The 19,723-nt window shown below is 45.7% G+C and overlaps 2 protein-coding genes across 2 annotated transcripts in view; one reads left to right on the top strand and one right to left on the bottom strand.

Annotated features, from left to right (window-relative positions):
- Window positions 1-4,160, bottom strand: part of COPS7B (COP9 signalosome subunit 7B) — a 21,012-nt gene extending 16,852 nt beyond the window's left edge. Inside the window, exons 1-2 of the mRNA XM_012728875.1 lie at window positions 3,983-4,160; window positions 3,794-3,866 (exon numbers count right to left, since the gene is read on the bottom strand). The gene's annotated coding sequence lies outside the window, so the exon portion shown is untranslated. The remainder of the gene's footprint in view (window positions 1-3,793; window positions 3,867-3,982) is intronic.
- A 386-nt stretch (window positions 4,161-4,546) lies between these two features.
- Window positions 4,547-19,723, top strand: part of PDE6D (phosphodiesterase 6D, cGMP-specific, rod, delta) — a 56,522-nt gene continuing 41,345 nt past the window's right edge. The window contains exon 1 of the mRNA XM_004674200.2: window positions 4,547-4,805. Coding sequence (XP_004674257.1) covers window positions 4,756-4,805 — 50 coding nt within the window. The 5' untranslated portion in view covers window positions 4,547-4,755. The remainder of the gene's footprint in view (window positions 4,806-19,723) is intronic.

Raw genomic sequence — 19,723 nt, forward strand, 5'->3', positions numbered from 1 at the left:
CCCGTCGCCTATCCGTCCTCTCGGTCGCTGGCTCGGCCTCCCGGCGCCTGCCCGCGGGTTGTCAAGCGTCCATGATCGGCCGGCGTCCGGCGCTTTTCTGCCTCCGCCGACCCGTCTCCCTAGCCACTCCCCCGGAAGCCTCCCGCCGCTGCACTCGAGTTCCGCCCACACTAGGTTCCCCCCGCCGCGAGTGCGGCCTCACTCCTCCATCCAGTGGGGCTTGGGGCCAGAGGAGGGTCTGAGCCTGGTCTTAAGTCAGGAACTGGGAAGAGAGGGACGAGGAATGCAGCCTAGGCTGCACCGAAGCTGCAAGCGTCGGCACCACCATCCTGGGCCCGAAATCCACCCCTCTTGCCCAGCTTTACCTCTCAAGCGTCCCCTTGGGCGACTGAGGCTCGCTGGGCGTGGAGACATAGTAGCCTAGTAATTACTGTCTGTTGAGCGTTGTTCCCCATACCAGAGGCTGTACACTGTTCTGCTGAATCCTCATAACTCTTTTTAACTGAGTTTTACCATGCCTCAAAATCCAAACCAGTAAGTGGCAAAGTCCACTTTGGAAGCCAGGCTCTCTGAAGCCCAAGGCTATGTTCTTGACCTCTATTCAGAAGATCTTTTAAAATAAAAGATGGGGTGAATCAGTAGTGGTTCTCTGTGACCAAAATGATAGCTCGGGGCATTCCATTTGGTACTTGGTAAACCCCCTGTCAGAGGCTAAGAAATTCCAGAAACCTGAATACTTAAGCTGATTCCTTCAAAGTATGAGACAGTGTCTTGAAGAGGAAAAGAGCCCCTGTTTGCGCCTGTGCAGTAGAGTGCAGAAATCAGACCCCACAAAGGAACCTAGAACCAACCCATTCATTTATGCAAAAACATTTCTTTAGCATCTACTATGTTCTAGGAACTATTTTATAAAGACAAGAGGAGGGTCTTACCCTCAAAAAGCTTCAATGTTTAAATACTATGGCAACACATAGAAAGCAAAGAAGAGAACAAGGTCTTTTCTTTGGAGAAGATAAAAAGGTGTCTTCCTGGCAGAAGAGGAAGAACTAGGGCAGTGAGAACTGTCAGAAAGGCTCGCACTGTGTAGCATATACTGACACAGAAGAGAAATCTAGGGTGGCTAGCCCCTGACTACTGAGGGTGTTAGGTTAAGGGCACAGAGCTGAATTCTGGTTATCATGGGCCTTGGAAACCATGGGCCATGCGCTATGCCCAGTAAAAACCTAAATACAGCAAAATTCCAGCCAGAAAGAGTTCACAGTTGGTCAGAGAGAGCCATGTCTGGCTGTGACAGACACTGCCACAGGTACCCTATGGGTACAGAGAAAGTTCTCCAGACTATGCCTAGGGAAAGAGGAGTTCAAGCAGGCTTCTGAAGGAGATGAAGCTTGAATTGACCCTAGAAGACTTGAGCAAGCAAATCACAAAGGATGTAAGCCATGGAAAGGAGTTATTTTTATCTTCTGGACACTGGAGAGTTATGTAGGGCTTCTTAGCTGTATGGATAATTAGCATCTTATAACTATCACACAAGCTGCTATAGAGTGGATTGGATGTGGACAGAGTGGACAGAGTTAGAATCAGGGCAAACCTCGAGGTAACTGATCCATTCCAGATAAGAGACTCTGAGATCTTCAACAAAAGCAGTGGCGATTGGACATAGGGGGGAAAGGTCGTTATTGGAGACATTTAGACTGTAGAAGCTGTCAGACTTGGTGACCAGTTAAATGTGGGGGGAGGGGAGGAAGACATCAGTCAGATCAGAGCTGTCTAGAGTTGGTTCTAAGTGAAGAGGGCTACAGAGGAGGAAGGGCAATTTGACACGAAGGAAGACAACTAAGTTCTGTTTGAGTTCATAAATACTCCGGCAGCAATTCTCATTTCTCCAAAAGAATGTCCAGATTCCAAGGCTCAGTTAAAGCCTTCGCAGTATATCTTCAGCTCTGTCTTCAGAGTCCAAACCCCAAGCCTCCCCAGACCCTGAGCAACTCACACCTTCCATCTCCAAGGCCAAGGGCCTGTCTCAAGCTTGCTCGCTCTTCTTTTTGGCAAGGGTCTCCTTCATTTGTCCTACCACCTCTGCAGACAAAGATTTCAGTAACTGGGTGCAAAAAGCATTAATCATAAAACAGTGAACTACATTAAGAATTTGTTCATCAAGGGCCCTCCCTGGTGGTGCAGTGTGTTAAAGCTATCCACAGCCACTGCAGCACAAGTTCAATCCCTGGCCAGGGATGGCGCAGCAGCCCTCTCCTGACCCGCCCATTGCTCCCCTCAGCAGTGTATTTCAGTAGATCTGCCTGTTCTGCTCCCCACTCTGTCTCTAGTGAATCCTCTCACCCCTTCCCCCTACTATATTTCTGGCCCACACCCCAGTTCTTGTGTGTATAAATAACATTAAAAAAAAAAAAACCCATGAGCTATGGTATTTGGCCAGAATGGCGAAATTTAAAAATTTAAAAAGACTGACACCCTGGACTGACAAGGGATAAGAGGCATTGTTGGTGAAGGTGCAAACTGATGTAATCACTTTGGAAAACTAGCAGTATCTACAAATTGCTGATGCTCTACACACCCTACAAGCCTGCAACTCCTCTCCAGCAACAGATTCAAAAAAGTAAGAATGTTCATTGCAGCTTTGTTAATCAGAGACAAAGACTGATAACTGTTATCAACAGTAGAATAAACAGTGCTATCTACATACAAGGGAATAGTACTCAGCAATTTAAAGAAAACAAGTCACCGCCACACACAACATGGATGAATCCCACAAACACTGATGAGTGAAAAAAGCCAGATTCATAGTGCGCCTACTGTGTGGTTATATTCAAAACAAAGTCAAAATAGACCAAACTGATGAATGGATGCAGAAAGCAGAAGAGCAGCTACCTCGCGGTGGGAGCACACAGCAGGGATGGCAAGGCTCATTACAGCAAATGTTCTGTATTTTGAGTTGGGCATTGACACAGCTGTGTAGACATACAGATGTAAAAACGTGCCATTACTGTATGTTTATGACATTTCATTAACCAGAAAATGTAAAAACAAAATGTCTTAATATAAAAAAATCCTAAGTTTAAAAGGCACCAGCTGGAATAAATCTCTCCATCAGGGCCAACGTGGCATCTGATGTCATTTCCTTCATGCCATGTATCACAATCCATCTTGGCTCTCAAGGAGTCTCCTTTTTCCCTAACCGGATGGTTATTTTCCTGGTGGCAGTGGCCATGTCTCTTACAACAGAGCGCCTGGCCAATAATAAAAACTGAATAAACAGTTGAATTACAGGAAAGGGAAAATTGGGTGGGTACCTAGGGGGGTAGAAGAGGGACAGAAAAAGGAAGATCTAGGAATGGGGAGAAGCAGTATCCAAGGTAAATTTAGCTTACACTACAATTTTACTTAGTTCCTAAATTCACATTAAAGGTCACCTTGAGTAAAAAAAAAAACAACAACAAAAAAAAAACAAATCAAGACAGCAAGTCCTACCTAGAATGAAGATAAACAACATCTCACGCCTTCAACTGCACGAAAATCGCCAAACAAATACTTACTTAACCTCTGGATGCTTCAACTTGGACAGGAAAACCTCGAGACTATCACGCAGACATGCAGCTAAAAATATCCCCAACCTGATGTGGTGTGAGCCCAGACTGCGGGTCAGGAGACTTAAGGCCGACTTCTAACTCTGTTCCAACTTGCTGTCATCCTTGAACAATCTCCTAGCCTCCCAGAGCCTCAGTTTCCTCATATGTAAAACAACAGAGGTTGGATAAGCAAATTCTCTAAATACCTTTCTGTGCTGATAGTCTGAGTTGTACAACCGATGTCTCTCGCAGTTCAAAGCAGCAGCACGCCAGAAACCCCTGCAAAACACATAAAAGACACCCCACACTTACAAACAAGCACGATCTGAAGGAGTCGTTTAGTGGTATTATCTTTCATGGTTTAATCATTGTTTTTTGTTTGTTTGCAGCCTTACCATGATTTGCAGGAGATTTCTGAGTCCCATGTAAACAGAAGTTACCTCTCTGTAGGCTGTTAGCATCTTCTGAGGATGAGGAGGGTCTTCCCGCCTGGTTTCAAGCCGCGGGATTGTGAAACCACCAAAATTGCAGGAGACTTAATGCATTTGCGCACACTGCGCGGCACACTGGAGTCTAAGTTACAGACGGCAGGGAATGCTGGGATTTGTAGTCCGTAGGCTTCTGTTGCGTGCTGGGATCTGTGGTCCCGAGGCGGGGGGGGGGGAGAGCTCCTCTGGAATGCTGGGAAATGTAGTCTCGGCCACATCGCACAGTGCAACCCGCCGTCATCCCAGAGCCCTAGGGTGCTCAGCGGCGGGAGCGGTCCCCTAGAGCCTTGGCAGATGTGAAGCCAACATCCGCTGGGGCATACGCTAGGCAACCACCCCGAAAGAAAAAATTGTCCTACGGGACTTCCCGGGCCGGGCCCTTTCCACTGACGCTCCCGTCCCCCTGCAAGCCGCTGAGTGTTTCTATTGGCTGACCGGGATGCCAGTCGCCGAAGCGGGCTTGCCATTGGCTTCGGGGCGGGCGCTCCGAGACTAGGGGGAAGGAGAAGGGATCAGGAGCGGGAGCTGAGGGGAGGGAGAGGCCGGTCCGGGTCTGGCCGCTGCCGCTTCTCGCCCGAGGTCTCCAGGCCGGGCTGCGGCTCCGTCCTCGGCGTCTGGGCACCGTCTGCGAGGCTCCGCGGGGACAGCGTGGGACAGCCGCGGGCGGCGGCCGCCGCATCATGTCAGCCAAGGACGAGCGGGCCAGGGAGATCCTGAGGGGCTTCAAACTGTATCCGCCCGGGAGCGGGGCGGGGCCGGGAGGCGGGCAGCTCCCGGAGGAGCCGGGCCGGGGGCGGGGGCCGCGCCAGGTGGGCGCCCGGGAGGGGCGGGAGGGACGGCAGGGGCGGCAGGGACGGCGTCCCGCGTCCCGGGCGGGACCGGGCGCTGGAGGCGGGGAAAGGGGCGCCGGAGCCGGGAACGGGACGTTGAGGGAGCCGCGGGGGGTGGAGGCGGGAGCCGGGGTTTGGGCTACAGGAGGCGCCGGAAGCGGGGGTCGGGGAGGCCCGCTGGGGTCCGAGCTCCGGCCGGCACCCGGAGGCCGGGAAGGGGCCGCAGCCCGCCGGGAAGGGCCGAGAGGCCGTGGTGGGCTGGCGTCGAAGTCCAGCAGCCTCGGGGGCGAAGCCCCCGGGGAGGCAGGGAAAAGTGACTTGGCGCGAGTGACCTTGTGTGGACGAATGCAGATGGCCGTGTTAAACTCGCGCGGGTTCCCCACCCCACCCCACCCCACCCCGTTTGGCTTCCACAACTTCTCGCCCTCACTTGTGACTCCTGCCAGGGCTGAAGCCGAGGAAGGGGACAAGTCCGAGACCCACCTCTCCCTAACTGCCCTGGGCCTTTGGAGGCTCTGGGTGGTCGCTGCTTCTCCCCGCGGCCCCTCCGTTTTCTTCCCGGCGAAGTGAGGACCCGACTCTCGAGCGTGAGGTGCCTGCAGGGGTTTTGGTTTGCTCTGGGCTCCTGGCGAAGGGATCCTGGCTCCTGGCTGGCTCGCGTTTGTGTGGGTAACGCCTCGCCCCTGGAGCTGTCCAGCAATTATCCGATGGCTTCGGGGACACGGTAGGATCTCCTAGGTTAGGGAGATCGTGGCCTGGGGCCTGCTGTTCTGCACTCCCTCGTGCAACCTGCTGTCCTTGATGTCCAGAGGAAGTTCTGTGTTTTCAGGGAGTGATCACCTGTAACCTTAAGATGCGGGTGAAAAAAATGCAGTCATGTACTTTACAATTTTTTCCCCCGTCTCCTGCTGACCTTAATCTCCACTTACATCCCATCTGTACCCTATGGAATGCGTTTACATTCCTCTTTATGTGAAATTGTGGTCACCACTGCAGGTTAAGATACTGTTTTTTGAGCTGCTTGTGCATTTCACACGACCTATTTCACCCTTGCCAATTGTAATAGCTTTGTCATCATCAAAAACCAAGTGGGCACTAAATTTTAGAATGCAGCATGCAAAAAAATTGTAGGAAGTCTTGGATATACAAATGAAATTGTTCAAGTGGAAGCTGCCCTGCTGTGCTTTCTTCAGAAAGCTGAAGGCATTCCAGCCTTTGCATGTTGCCATTCACAGTCAACTTTATGTGGTGAATTTATACCATCCCCTCTTACAGCCCTATGTGCTTTTTGCTGTTTCTCTTCCAGTGGAGCCTCTAAGAGTGTCGGATAGCTGCAGCGTTAGAAAAGCTGTGACATGGTTCACTTTTTCCCATAAGTATTGTTACTTAGTGTGTACGCAGTAGAGGTAGAGACTGTGGAGAGCTGATTTCAGAAACCATATTTCTGTGTGCTAGGAATTAATACAGAGCTGAAAACAAGGAAGGGTCACTTTTATGTCTTTTGAGCAAAGCAGAAGGGGAGACTTTGAGCTTCTCACCTTGAATCTTGCTCCTTGAACCTGTTGAGAAAGAGGCTGAGGGACAACTGTGGAAGAATCGAAACAGAACTTGCATCAGCCCTCTGGGAGGGAAGGTGAAAAATTCAGCGATGCTATCGAGTCAAGACTCAGGCTTTCAGGGAAAGTTTCTCTTCAAGCTGATTAAGTCTCAAGGGAAGCAGCCACATTTAAAAGTTAGCATGGAAGCAATGGGCCGCTTTTCCTATGGTAGTCTTTCTTGGCATGAGGAGCAAGAGAGAAATGGAGTTTTAAGATTTCTTGCTACCTGTAGGAATAAAATGAATGTTTTCCTAAGAAATCACCTGTCCACCTTCCATTGGGTAAATTGTTTTTCTGAACGTTCTTTCAGAGTGTTTCCTAACGAGAGTTTTTGTCGTTTTCTGGTTTTGGTTTTTTGTTTTTTTTTTTTAATTACAAATGATTTAGAGGTGTAGGTTTATACTTCTTCATGACAGGAGGTTTTACTCCAAAAAGAAAGTGCTGTTATGTTCTCCCATGAACAAGTTGGAGACACTCGTTTCCACATGGACTGTGCTGGTCTTTTCTATGTTTACTAAATTGTACAACAAGTGATGGTTATTTGAATTTGTATTTCCCTGGCTCCCTGCATCGCTGGAGGGGTAACGTAGTCTAGAGGTAAGAGACTGGACTGCACAACCCGGTGCCCGTGTGGGAAGCCCAGCCCCTGCTCCCGGCTGTGAAGCCACCTCTGCCGCCATCTTCTCTGTAGCTGGGGGTAATATAGTTCCTGTCCCATAGAGTTGGGCAGTGAAAGGAGTTGGTAGCTGAAGTTTGGAGAACAGTGCCAGGTGCCTGGTGGGCAGTATCCGTCAGCTGTTACTGTAGTTAGAGGCCTCTCCAGAGCCACAAGTGACCAGCAGTGCTTTGTCTTCGGCAACTTATTTGTCTGTTTGGGGTTTGCCCATTTTTCTATTGAGTTGCTTACTTTTTTTGTTGCTTTATTCGGTGTTCTTTACTTTAATATCATTCCTTTCCCTGTTATGTGTATAGCGAATATTTTCTCTCAGTGTATAGCATGTCTCCTTTTCGTTGAACATAAATTTGAAATTATCTTTTTCTATTCATCAGTATTTTCCATGTAACTCTCTGCCTTTTGTGTCTTGTTTAAGAAGACCTTCTCCCAAGATTAATTAAATACCTTCCTGTGTCCTCTTCTCCTTTAACGTGTAACTCTTTAATCCACCTGGAATATATTACACGTTATGATGTGTAGCTGAGCCAGACTTCTCTGAAATTCAGCTAGTTTTGTCCCAGCACAGCTTACCAGGCTTCAGCGCATCCTTTCCCTACTGTTGTGACATGCTGTCTTTGTCATATACTAAATTTCTGTAGGACTTGGGTTTATTTGGGAGTAGTTCTGATTTTTGATCCATTTGGCTCTTCCTCTGTCTCTATACATTGGTTATATTATGTTGTAGCTCTGTGTAGGATTCAGTGTAGTTTATAGTAGGACTGTCAGTCATGAACCAAGTATATGTGTTTAAAGTCACACTGTAAAGTGTCAATATTTGTGACCCTTGTATACACAAAGAACCTTGTCAATGCTTTTAATAAATACTCAGTTCGTATGAATAACATCCTTCATAAAGCAGAGATAAGCCTTTGTGTCTGAGAAAACGTAATGCATGCTGTTGTATTTGCCATAAGTTTGTCAAAAGTAAAATATTTGTCACCCCACCGCTCTCACATACCTATGCATTTAGTTCATATACATTAAGAATCTTGCAGTTCTTTCCTGTTTGTTAAAAGCATAACACTTCCTACTTATACATTAAAAATAAGAATGAAAAAAAAAAAAGAAAGAAAAAAAAATAAGAATGTAAGAATGAAATATTTCTTGGAGAGAAAATATGTTCTCCTGGTAAGATTTCTAATTTCAGAATTTTAAGTAGCTGATATAATATAAAGATTGTGTTTGTGAAATAGTCCCCGTTTCATTCATTTAACAAAGGTCAGTTGGGTGACTTCTAGGTGGGATACTGTGCACTTGAACTCTGCAGAAAGAAATGAGTCACAGTTCCTTCTTTCCAGAAGCTTAACCATATTTATGTCTGTTGAGAAAGAATATCTGCAAAAATAATGCATTTTAAAATACATTTAATTTTTCTATTATAAACTCCAGGCACCTAGAGATGGCCTTTGTTAATTTTGTTTGGTTGTATAAAAATATATTTATTTATGCATACAACAGCTGGGGTACAGGCCAGAGGTGCGGGGGATGAGCGCAATCAGAAACAGAGTGGGGAGCAGAACAGGTGGATCTGCTGAAATCCACTGCTGAAGGGAACAGCAAGGAGACAGGAGGGGTCTGCCTGATCCTGGGGGTCACTCCCTGGCCAGGGATTGAGTCGTGGGCAGTGGCTGCAGAGAGCTTGACAGTGCTGTGTTTAACCCCTGCAACGCCAAGGAGGCCCCTGCTAATTTTTCATACAGTTAATGTTTAATGTATTTGTTTTATAAAAATCAGAATCACTAGCTTTATTTATAACTTACTTTTTTTACTTAGTAATACACTTACCATGTTCATAATTTCCAACATAGTTGACCCTGAACAGGGTTTAAACTATGCAGGTTCAGGTTGTACATGAACTTTCTTACGCATGATGTGAACTTAACTGTTTTGATAAACACAATAAACTGCTGTAAATCTGTTTTCCTTATGGTTTTCATAATCGCATTTTACTTTCTCTGGCTTATTTGTAGGAATACAGTACATACTACATATAACATACAAATTATGTTATTTCACATTTTATATCAATAAGGCTTCCAGTCAACAATAGACTATTATTGGACGTTAAATTTTTGGATATTGCAAGTTAAGTGAGTTTTCAGCCATGCTGTGGCAGGAGGGTTGGGGGAAAGCAGCAGCCCCAACCTCTGCATTGTTCATAGACCAAATGTACTTTCAGTGACATAGACTTGTCATAGTCCTATACTAATTTTCTAATATAGTCTGTAATGCTCTGTCCTACCTACTTGAATTATTTTTCCCTCAACATAAATATATAACTTCTTTAAATTAATATCAAGAAATTGGCAGACTTCCATAAGAAAGGATTATGCTATCTGGAATTTACTATAAGGTATGATACCTTTTTAAAGTTTAGCTAACTGTTCCTTTTTATTTATTTATGCTGATAGAATATCCACATATAAATGACTGTCTCCAAATCAATAGTGATAAATATTTAACTGAAAATGGACAGAGGATATGAACAAACAGTTTATAGAAGGAAAGTACAAATGACTAATGAATTAAGAGCTGTCCCCCCTTATTAATGCAACATATTATCTTTTTTTTTTAAAGACACTGTGTGAGTTTGTTGTTGTTTTTTTTTTTTATTTAAGATTTTATCAATTTATGCATATAAGAACTGGGGTATAGGCCAAAAGTGCTGGGGGTGAGAGGATATGCAGAGACAGAGTGGGGGGCAGAACAGGCAGATCTGCTGAGACGCACTACTGAGGGGAGCAGCGGGCAAGACAGGAGAGGTCTGCTGAGCCCTGTGGGTCACTCCCTGGCCAGGGATGGAACTCTTGCTGCAGAGTCCAAGTTAGTCTCATAGTGCAGCACCTAACCATGAAGGGCCCCCAAATTATCTTTTTCCCAGATAACTGGCAAAAATTAAGAAGATTGGTAGAATTGAGTTTGGGCAGCTGTTGGAGGAAAGGGACATTTTGTTTGTCGGTGATGCGCATGACCTTTATGGAGAGTAATTGTGACCCATCAGAAGTTTAGATGTGACTGGAGCAGCGCACAGAGCAGTGCAGACTTATGTCTCCACCATGGTGACCCCACCCCCAGCGTCCCTGTCCTGTCCTCAGGGGGTGTTCTCAGGGCACAGTGCCTGGCCCACAGCAAGTAGTGGATGTTAGCAGCTTCACTGTTTGCTTGAGTAACCACTTAATGTTATTAATAGTGGTAATATTACTTCCTGTAAGCCCACTGATTTCTCTAAGAGGTAATCAATGCCTTCTTGCTATTATTTTCTTTACAGAGTAACTCTACTGTGCTTTGAAGAAACAATCCAGTTAGTAAACATTGATGTATGTCTACTGTGCATTGTTTCTTCTAGAGACTAATCACATTCCAATTTATGGCAGGTTAGCAAGGAAAAGAAAAGAACTAGTTTGGTCAGGAAGTTTCTGAAAGCACCTTCACAGTGTTCTTGCCTTCCCTCCCCCACCAGCTGGCCCTGCCCCTCTCACGCACCGTGACCGCCTCCCGTCAAAAACAGTTGACTCGTTGGTGCTACGCCTTCTACTCACTGAGATTTTCTCACTAGGAATGACAAACTTTGGGCTTTTCTTCAAAGTCATTATTGCCTAGCAGGTGCCTCGGCCAAGTGTTAGAACTGAGGGTGAGATTTCCTATTTCGTTTTGTTCATCAGCCCAAGTTTGAGAAAGCAACTGGAGCTTCCCGCTGGCACAGCCAGCGAACACTCCTCGCCTGTCACAGCCTTCTCATCCATTGTGATGGGGTTTATGTTCTCCAGGATGCTCATGCCTGCAACTCTCAGTAGTTGGTACAATTATCCAGAATGGGTTTTTACTGGCGTTCCTGCTTTTGCATTTGTATGAGAAATTTGGAGGATAATTAGATAAGTAGAGTCTTCTCCAGGCCTTCTAAATTTCCAGGATTGTGTATGTGGTTTATTGTGGAACATTCTAGTAACTTCTAGAGATGTGGAATGGAATATAGTCTTGCGACTTTCATGGAAAATGGACTTGTATCATAGTTGTGTTTGATAGAACTAGCAGTGGTCTGAGGTTTGGCAGCTCTAGGTTCCACTTAGCTTGACATCACTTTTTCCTCACAGGCCTCACTAGTCAGCACTCTGCATCCACAAATCCACATGTTAGAGGAGGACTTGACTTCTGCAAGTACGACTCTTTTCCGGATCTTGATGTTGAGCATAATGCAAAGGAAGCATGAAGGCCATCTTGTGTAATAATCTGACTATAACAACCTCTGCTTGAATGCTTGCAGCTCAGATCGCCAAGGTTTTGAAAGAAGCATTCTTTCTGCCTTTGACCTGATAGTTTTGAAGCTGAGAAAGTAAATATATTATTGAAAGCTATCAAGTAGCTGTAAAGCTCTTAGTGGGTTGGAGGAAGATCACACTGTCAGTGCAGGGAAGGTCAGCGCCTCTGTGAGGATGCACCCGAGGCACTCGTTGAGCCTGCAGTGAGGGGGCATGACAAAGAGGAGCGAACTCAGAGGCCAGGCAGCTGAAAGTGCCAGACATGCAGCTGGCAACCAAGGAGGCGTAAGAGGAAGGTAGAAAGTGTTGGACAAGGGATGTTCTCATAAACTTGTTGAAATGGTTCTAAAGAAGGAGAGCTAAGTGTGTTGGTGAATTCTCAGAGGAAGTACAAGAGTCAAAACAGGAGTTCCAGCAGACAGAGCTTAGATCATGTCCAACAATTAGAGTTACCTGACAAAAAAATTTTCCAACAAGTATTTTAAGCTGCAGATGGGTGTCTGTCTGTCAGGCGTATTGCAGAGGGCAGTGTGTCTGTGTGAAATAAGGTGTTAGAGTGATGACTTCCAGAAGGACTCAAATCCTTCTCAACACTGCTGTCCTTTGACTCTTTTCAGCAAATATTTCTTTTGAAATATGGACTGCACCTCAAATAGGCAGAACATCTTTTGCGATGTTATAACTAAAGTGTGATATCATTTCCTTTTGTTCTCAGAGAACTCTTTTCTTGGATACTCAGTATTGATGAAGTATTTTGTTTCATGCATAGTGGATCCACTGATTCAGAGTTACAGAGAGTAATTATTGCCCCTGAATTTAGCTAAAGCCTAGAGAACTAGATATAAATAGCTCTAATATAAATAACACTATAAATATAGGCACAAGAAGGAAGGAGGCAGCCTGACGATACCTGATGTTGCCACATTGCCATGGTCTGTTTCAGTTTTTCATTCTTTCAAGTATTTATGGATTTCATCATAAATACTGCTCATTACGAGTCATTTAAGAAAATTTATGGCACCCCCCCTTTTCCAGTTATTCAAAGCATTTTGATTCATTGCTGCATTATCACAATAACACAATACATTATTATTCCCCACTTCATAGTAGATGAGGAACTAAAGATCGATGGTCCTTAATTTAAACCTATTCGTCTTTTCTGCAAACTACTACTTTCCAGCATACCTTGATGCTTTTCTGGAGAATGTATTTCTTTGCTGTATTATTGATTTGATTTTGACTTTAAAATTTTCCTCATTGTTTAAGTCAGATTTATTTTTTCACTTGAAAATTATTCCCTTCCATTATGGTCAAATCCCCTGTATTCTTTATTTCTCTCCAACTCTTAGATACAGAGGACAGGAGGTAGCCTGGGACCAACGGACAATTTTCTAACAATTAGAGTTGCCTGAAAAAAAGACATTTTCCAGAAAGGATTTAGGCAGCATATATTCATGTGCTAGAGCTGCCGTAACAAGCCCCCCTAGACTGTGTGGCTTAACCTGTGGACATTTATTTCTCAACAGTTCTGAAGGCTGGGAAGCCCAAGATCAAGGTGCTCAATGATTTGGTTCCTGGCGAGGGCCAGATCCTGGCATCCAGTTAACCACCTTCGCCTTGCTTCCTGTGGTGGTGAGAGAGGGAGGAGCAAAGCATAGGAAAGTCAAAGCTGTGCCAGGTGTGACACCACGACCTGGTGACAGTCTGTTCAGAAAAGATGGTTTGTGGGCAGCCCCTGCTAAGTGAAATGTTCCCTAAAAGAGACTAATCTAATCTGACCACTTATGAAAGATTGAACGCAGAGGCTGCATTATCTCCCATCTGGTGGGCAGCGAGCAATGGTAAGGCCATTCTGAGACCTTCTGACCTCATACCACTGCCACTCCCTGGCAGTTCCTTTTGACATTTTTTCTTTAAAGATTTATTTATTTATGGGCCTCCCTCGTGGCACAGTGGGTTAAAGCACGGCACTATGAAGCTGTTGCCGCCACTGTAGTATGAGTTCAATCCCCGCCAGGGAGGTGACCCACAGGGCGCAGCAGACCTCTCCTGACCCACCTGCTGCTCCCCTCAGCAGTATACTATTCTGTTCTGGATTCCCCAGAGACAGAGTAGGGAACAGAACAGGCAGACCTATGGAAGTACACTGACCAGGGAGCAGAGGTCAAGACAGGAGAGGTCTGCTGCACCTTGTGGGTCAGCTCCCTGGCCAAGTATCAAACTCGTGTCAGTGATTTCCAATAGCTTCATTGTGCCGTGCTTTAACCTACTGTGCCACCAGGGAGGGCCCTCCTTTCTACATTTATTAGAGTCACTCGAGTACAGATTATCTGCTAAAACCGGGAGATGAAGCAAAATGATGGACCATATCCAAAGAACTTGTCTCGTTTAAGGAAGGGAGAGATAGTCACAGTCAGCACGTGAGAAGCTCTTAGTGGTATATTGTACTGAGGCGCCTCGGGAAGGCATTGTTGAAGGCTTCAAAATTGCTTTGCATGGGATCTTGAAAGATGAATAGGTGTCAAACAGTTTAATTTTTTAAGATACCAGGGAGTAAAGGAGCACAGAAAGCGGTGGCATGTAAAACAAGGGAAGAAAGTGTTTCAGAGGAGAGCTGTAATAAAAAATGAGGATCAAAGCAAGTCCTTGGAAATGCTAGAAATTCCATTCATAAATTCACAGTTTTCATTCCCAGAAATCGAGACTGCTGAGTACTCCATGAGACCTTATTGGTCATTGGTAATTTTGCTGGCAGTAATCGATTTCAAGAACAGTAGATACTTGAGAAAACAAATGACTAGCCGTTTTAATACTTTGTGGAGATAGAAAAGATGTTCGTCTATGAGGAAATAAAGTCGGCAAGAATAAACTACCCTCAAGAAGACTGGTGACCTCGGAAAGCGGAGGTGAGGAGAGTTGTTGAATAGGTAGGAGGATTTTATTAAAGATTTCCAGATTTTATTAAAGATTTCCAGTCTTTAATAAAATCCTTACTTTAAACTGCCCAACTTTGTGTAAGTTGCTTAACATCTGTTTAACAAGGACAGTGTTTATTTTGCCTTACAGAGATAGTAGGAATTTGAGTGAAATAATACATGCCAATTCAACATGATTACATTTACTGTCCATTGCTAGACTTACCTATTTATATTTGCTTTAAAATTCAGGGTTGCTTTTCTGTTTTGTGAATTTGTAAATTTCCATATTTACCAGTACTGACAAAACTAGTCTTGACTTTTACTCTGACTTGAATCTCTGTAGTCACTTTACAATGCTGAGAAGTTACTGTGGCTGTTGGAGTGATACAGAGGAGGCCCTCTACCACACGTGTCTTCTGTCTGTGACACTGTGTCTTAGACTTTTTTTCAAGAGTAGAATTTTAGAATTAAAAGTATAACTTTTTTACTTAGGCAAAATTTAAATTCAAAATCTTGAATGTGGATTTTGATAGCATTCAATCCAAGTCCCTATACCTCCAAATAACTACTAGAAACCTCCCAAGTAACATCTTAGAAACCCTGACTGATCCTCTTGGAAACAGACCCTAAGGAAGGAGCCTTGTATTATCTCTTCTTCAGTCAGAAGTTTCTGGGAAGCCGATAGAAATGCAAAGGGGGTCTCTAAGATGGCTCTTTATTTATGTTTCTGACAGCCTGTTTCTGACCAGTTTCAGGCATGTAAGTGCACATATCAGTAGAACAACAGACCTTCCAGAAAAAGAAAGGTTTGTTTGACTTTCCTAGTGAGAAGACTGTGTTATGTTTCAAGTCGTGATCTTTTTCTCATTACTAAGTGACTGGCCTTGCTGTTTCCCAGGCACTTTTTGATTGTGTGCGCTCCAGCACAGCCCTCTGCCAGGGCCCGAGTATTATTTCACAGGGATATCACCACTGATTACAGTGCGTGTATCCTGTTTCAGGGATACTGAAACCTGGTTTCTCAGGGGTCCATTTGTATTTCCTCACCTTGTCCCCCATAAATAGGGAATTGTTGGGTGGAGAAAAATGTTTAAATTGTGAATTGGATCATTAGAATGTACCAGAAGCAGGATGCTCGGTACAACTGGTGCTCGTATGGAGAAGCAAAGAAAGAAACTTCCATAGAAGTGATATTTAAGCACCAATGAAAATGGGATTAAGAGAGAAAATGAGTTCAGAAAGGGGAGGGCTTGGGAGAGGCCATGCAGGCAGAGTGTTACAAGACAGAACAAAGAGCAGCCGAACCAAGAGCGCCAACAGAGAAGATCCGGCCTTCGTGTGCGGTGAGCTGTCAGGACGCTGGTGCGCTCGCCCTTACCTCAGCGCTGATCCCGGCACAGCCGCCACCCCAGAGGGACAGAAAGGAAGAAGAGGATTCTCATGCCTGCGACCTTGGCCTTCATGTGTTTCACCTTGCCCTGCCCTGGTGGACATTAGGTCGAGTCGTCATATGCTTAGTCAGCCAGTTTGCCTCACATTCCACTAAGCCTGCACTTTCTCAGGCTGTAGGTAATGAGCCGCGAGCCCATATACAATTTACAGCTGCGCTGCCAACTCATGAATTCAACTTCATGTGGAATGGCCTTTGAAATCCTAATCTATTTTTACCTGCGATTTGACTGACAGCTGTTCTCCTGAGGAAGAGTAGGGGTTTTTTTGGTGGATTTGCTTGCTTTTTGGGTGTTTTTGCTTTGTTCTGTTTTGTTTTGTCTTTGCTGAGCTTCAGCTCTGAGTTGCCTCCACCTGCTGAACCCTGAGTGAGCAGCAGTGCTGGTCTGGCTCCTAGCGTGCTGTGAAGCCTGGCTTCCTGAGCGCTCCTCCTGAAAGAGGGGACTTCTGTCAGCTCCTCTGTCTTGCTCTCTGGTGCTCCATTTGGTTCAGCACTATTTGAGTTCCAAGTATGTGCTGAGCACTGAGAAAGGAAGAATAAATAATACAGCGCTAGTGGGATGTGACTTGCAAACATCTGTGCACAGCACTCTGATAAGCGCCATGCTGCAGGTGTAATGTGTGTTCAGGTGCATTGCAAAGGGATCAGAGCGTTGCCTCAGGTCTGTCAGGACCCCAGTGAGGGGGAGGAGAGCGGAGTAGGAGGCACTATCATACAAGTGCAGCAGCAGCAGCGCTGATAAGCCTGAAGCTCCAGAATGGAATGCTGGGGAGGTGCAGCAGAGAGGTGTGGCTGGATAGGGAGCTTCTAGGGCCTGTAGGATGTGACGGAAGTTACGTAGGGACTAATCAGGCCCTGCTCTCCCAGTAAGCCTTGATTCACGCAAAGGAGGCAGCATGTTGCTGCCCTCCTTTGCATGTTGATTTCCTCTTGACTTATTTATGCATATAGGAACTGGGGTACAGGCCAGAGGTGTGGGGGATGACAGGATTCACCAGACAGAGTGGGGAGCAGAACAGGCAGATTGCCTGAAGTACACTACTCAGGGAAGCAGTGGGGAGACAGGAGAGGTGTGCTGCCCCATGTGGGTCAGCTCCCTGGACAGGGATCAAACTCATGCTGCAGAGGCTGCGGAGAGCTTCGTAGTGTAGTCAGTGTCCCTCCGCGTGAAACCAGCCTACCACTCTCCCCAGTCAGCATCTCTTGGGCTCTACGAGGCAGATGCGTACTAGTCATCAGCTGCATGCACTGCTGAGAAATGGAAGTTGTGATCATGCTGAATGTGTAAGAACTTACCTCTCGGCATCTGCAACAAGGTGCCAGCCCACTCCTTCAAACTGGCTCTCCTGAGCAAGTCTGTATGTAGTTGGCTGGAGCTGATTTTGAGTGCTAACCCAGCTCTTGGAGTCAGAACAGCTCTCCTTGCAGTGGGGCCAGGTGCCTCCTGTGTCTAGCAGACACACTGAATAGGGCAAGAAGTCCTTTATTGCAACAACTTTTTAACAAACATGGCTTCTACATCAATTTAAGATTTCACATTTATAACAGTACAAATTTTTGGTTCTTAAAAGTGAATTGTAAAGTTTGAATCACCTTCAAATAAGAGGAATTCATGCTGTCATTCAGGCGATAGAAAAACAAGAGGTTGACTTTTTAATATTCGAAAGAGATCATCATTTTTAAATATTAAAGTGAAAAAAATAGTTGATGCAACTTTATTTTTAAGTGCCCACAGTCTGTGTTAATTGCTGACTTGTTGAGAACCTATTCCTTACCCTAAATATGCACGTTTTCTAGTTCAGGACACAGGTCAGTGGCAAACTTACATGGAAGTCAACCGAAAGAAATTCTTTCTGGTCCAAATCACTCTGCACTTTGAAAGATACTAACCTTCTTCAAACTTCTCGTGGAATCTTAATCTCTGTAGGAGTTTTAATTTCTGTACAAGTCAAGTGCAGAAGTCTGCATGTGCCTCTGTCTTGGCTGGGCCACAGCAAACTTACAGAAAGCTGCAGCCCCAGGGAAACAGTGCTGAAACTGCAGGCTCCTTGCACGAGCTGAGGTCCCAGGCGCCGGCCAGGATGCCAGAAGCGACAGTAGTTTTTCTCTTCCATGCTGACCTCCTCCCAGACGGAAGGTGTAGGTGGGGCTCCAGCAGCTCTGAAGGCAGCTGATGATGGGGAATTTTATTACCACATTTAGAATTTTGCTTCCTGTGGATCAGTACAGCATTAATAACTCAACACGTCGTTCTCATCCTCTACTAAACATCCCAAGAGAACATAGGCCGGACAAAGGGGCCCATCCGGGTGTGTTTGGGATTCTTTCGCACACTCTCAGTAGTTCTCACCAGTTCCCCAGCTCTTTGAATTCTGGGACATCCTAACAAAGATCCTCAGGTCCCTGAAGCTGTCTGAAGCCACTCGTTCCAAGTTTGTACAGTGTGGACAAATGCTAGGCTAAATGCTAGAGCTGTGAGTTTCTGAAATGGGCACTTCACTTTTGAGAGCATCACTAGTCCCTGGGGATGTAGGTGTTACGAGAGAAGACTGAAAAGTTGAGAGAGGCTCAGTACAGTGCTTGGCATGTATGTCAGCTGCAGGTACCCAAACATGTGTCCTGTTTCCCTGACTCCCCTTTCTGTGAGAACTAGCTTTAGGCAGCGGACATAGCCACATAAGCCTGGGGGTACCGTTGGCTTTTCCCCGGCCTCTGCTGTCTGCACTGATCAAGGCAAACAGACTTGAGGCAGCCAGCTCTGAGGAGCCCTGACTCCGCGCAAATTGAGGCTGTGGCCAGTAGTTCTGGCACTGGCTGCTCTGGTTATGCGCCAGTAATCTGTAGATGAAGAATTACTGACCTTCTAGCCATCGCAGGCTCATACAATCAGTGGTTTTCCCTTGGCCTTTGGGGATTTCATTGAAACTCAGAAAAGAAACCAGATTGATTTCTAATTCTCCCGTTGTCGAGCAACACCCCTTATCACTTGAAAAAGACCTGCCCTCAACTTTTACTAGATTTTTTACTTGACATTGTTGTGGCTTTACCAATTTTATATAGTTTGAGGTGGTTCAGTAATTTCTCGAAAGCTGGCCTAAATTAGAAAATAGTGCCTATAGTCACACAGTGTGGCCTCTTTGTAAACATGTCTCTTATCCATCAAGGCCAGAATTGGGACCCCGTATATAAATGAGTTCTGCCCTAGGGGGTACACAAGCAGCCTGCTCTTAGGGGCCTTCCCTGGTGCCAGAGGGCACCCAGTGTCTTACAGCATTTGGAGGGGACTTGCTAGCCTCATGTCCTAGAGGTAACACTAGTCTTACACCCTGAGCTTGTACCCGCAGTCCCCAGTGAACACAGCCCCCGGTCCAAAGTGGGCATTCAGGTGTGTGGTGTCACGTAAATATGAGGAGCGTGGACACGGAAATCAGATGCTGGTTTGGGAATTGTGAGCACAGAGCTTGCTACCCCGAAATCACAGGTTCCTCATCAGACAACACGAATGCATGCCCCCTTCATGGGGTGGCGAGGGTTCACTCGATTGGGATAAAGCCCTGAGCCCAACACCCAGCACACAGCATACGAGACCATCTGGACAGCAAACATGTCAGAAGGTGAGGCTCTCCCACTGTCAGGGTGCAGTTTGCGCTGGAGTCTTACACCCGAGAGATGTGTGACAGGGCACGCCTGACCTCAGAGTTCTTTCCGTTCACTGGTAGCGTCTTCTGCCTTCCTTTCTTCTATTCATTTAAACAGAAATTTACTTAGCTATGAGCCACTGGATAAGGAATGTCTGATAAACTTCCAGCTCATCCATATAATTGCTCTAGATGATTTTATATGAAGTTTTTCCTATTTTATTATTTCTTCAAAATTATTGT

The sequence above is a fragment of the Condylura cristata genome, unplaced genomic scaffold (genome assembly GCF_000260355.1).
Source record: "Condylura cristata isolate star-nosed mole 26May11 unplaced genomic scaffold, ConCri1.0 scaffold00002, whole genome shotgun sequence".
NCBI lineage: Eukaryota > Metazoa > Chordata > Mammalia > Eulipotyphla > Talpidae > Condylura > Condylura cristata.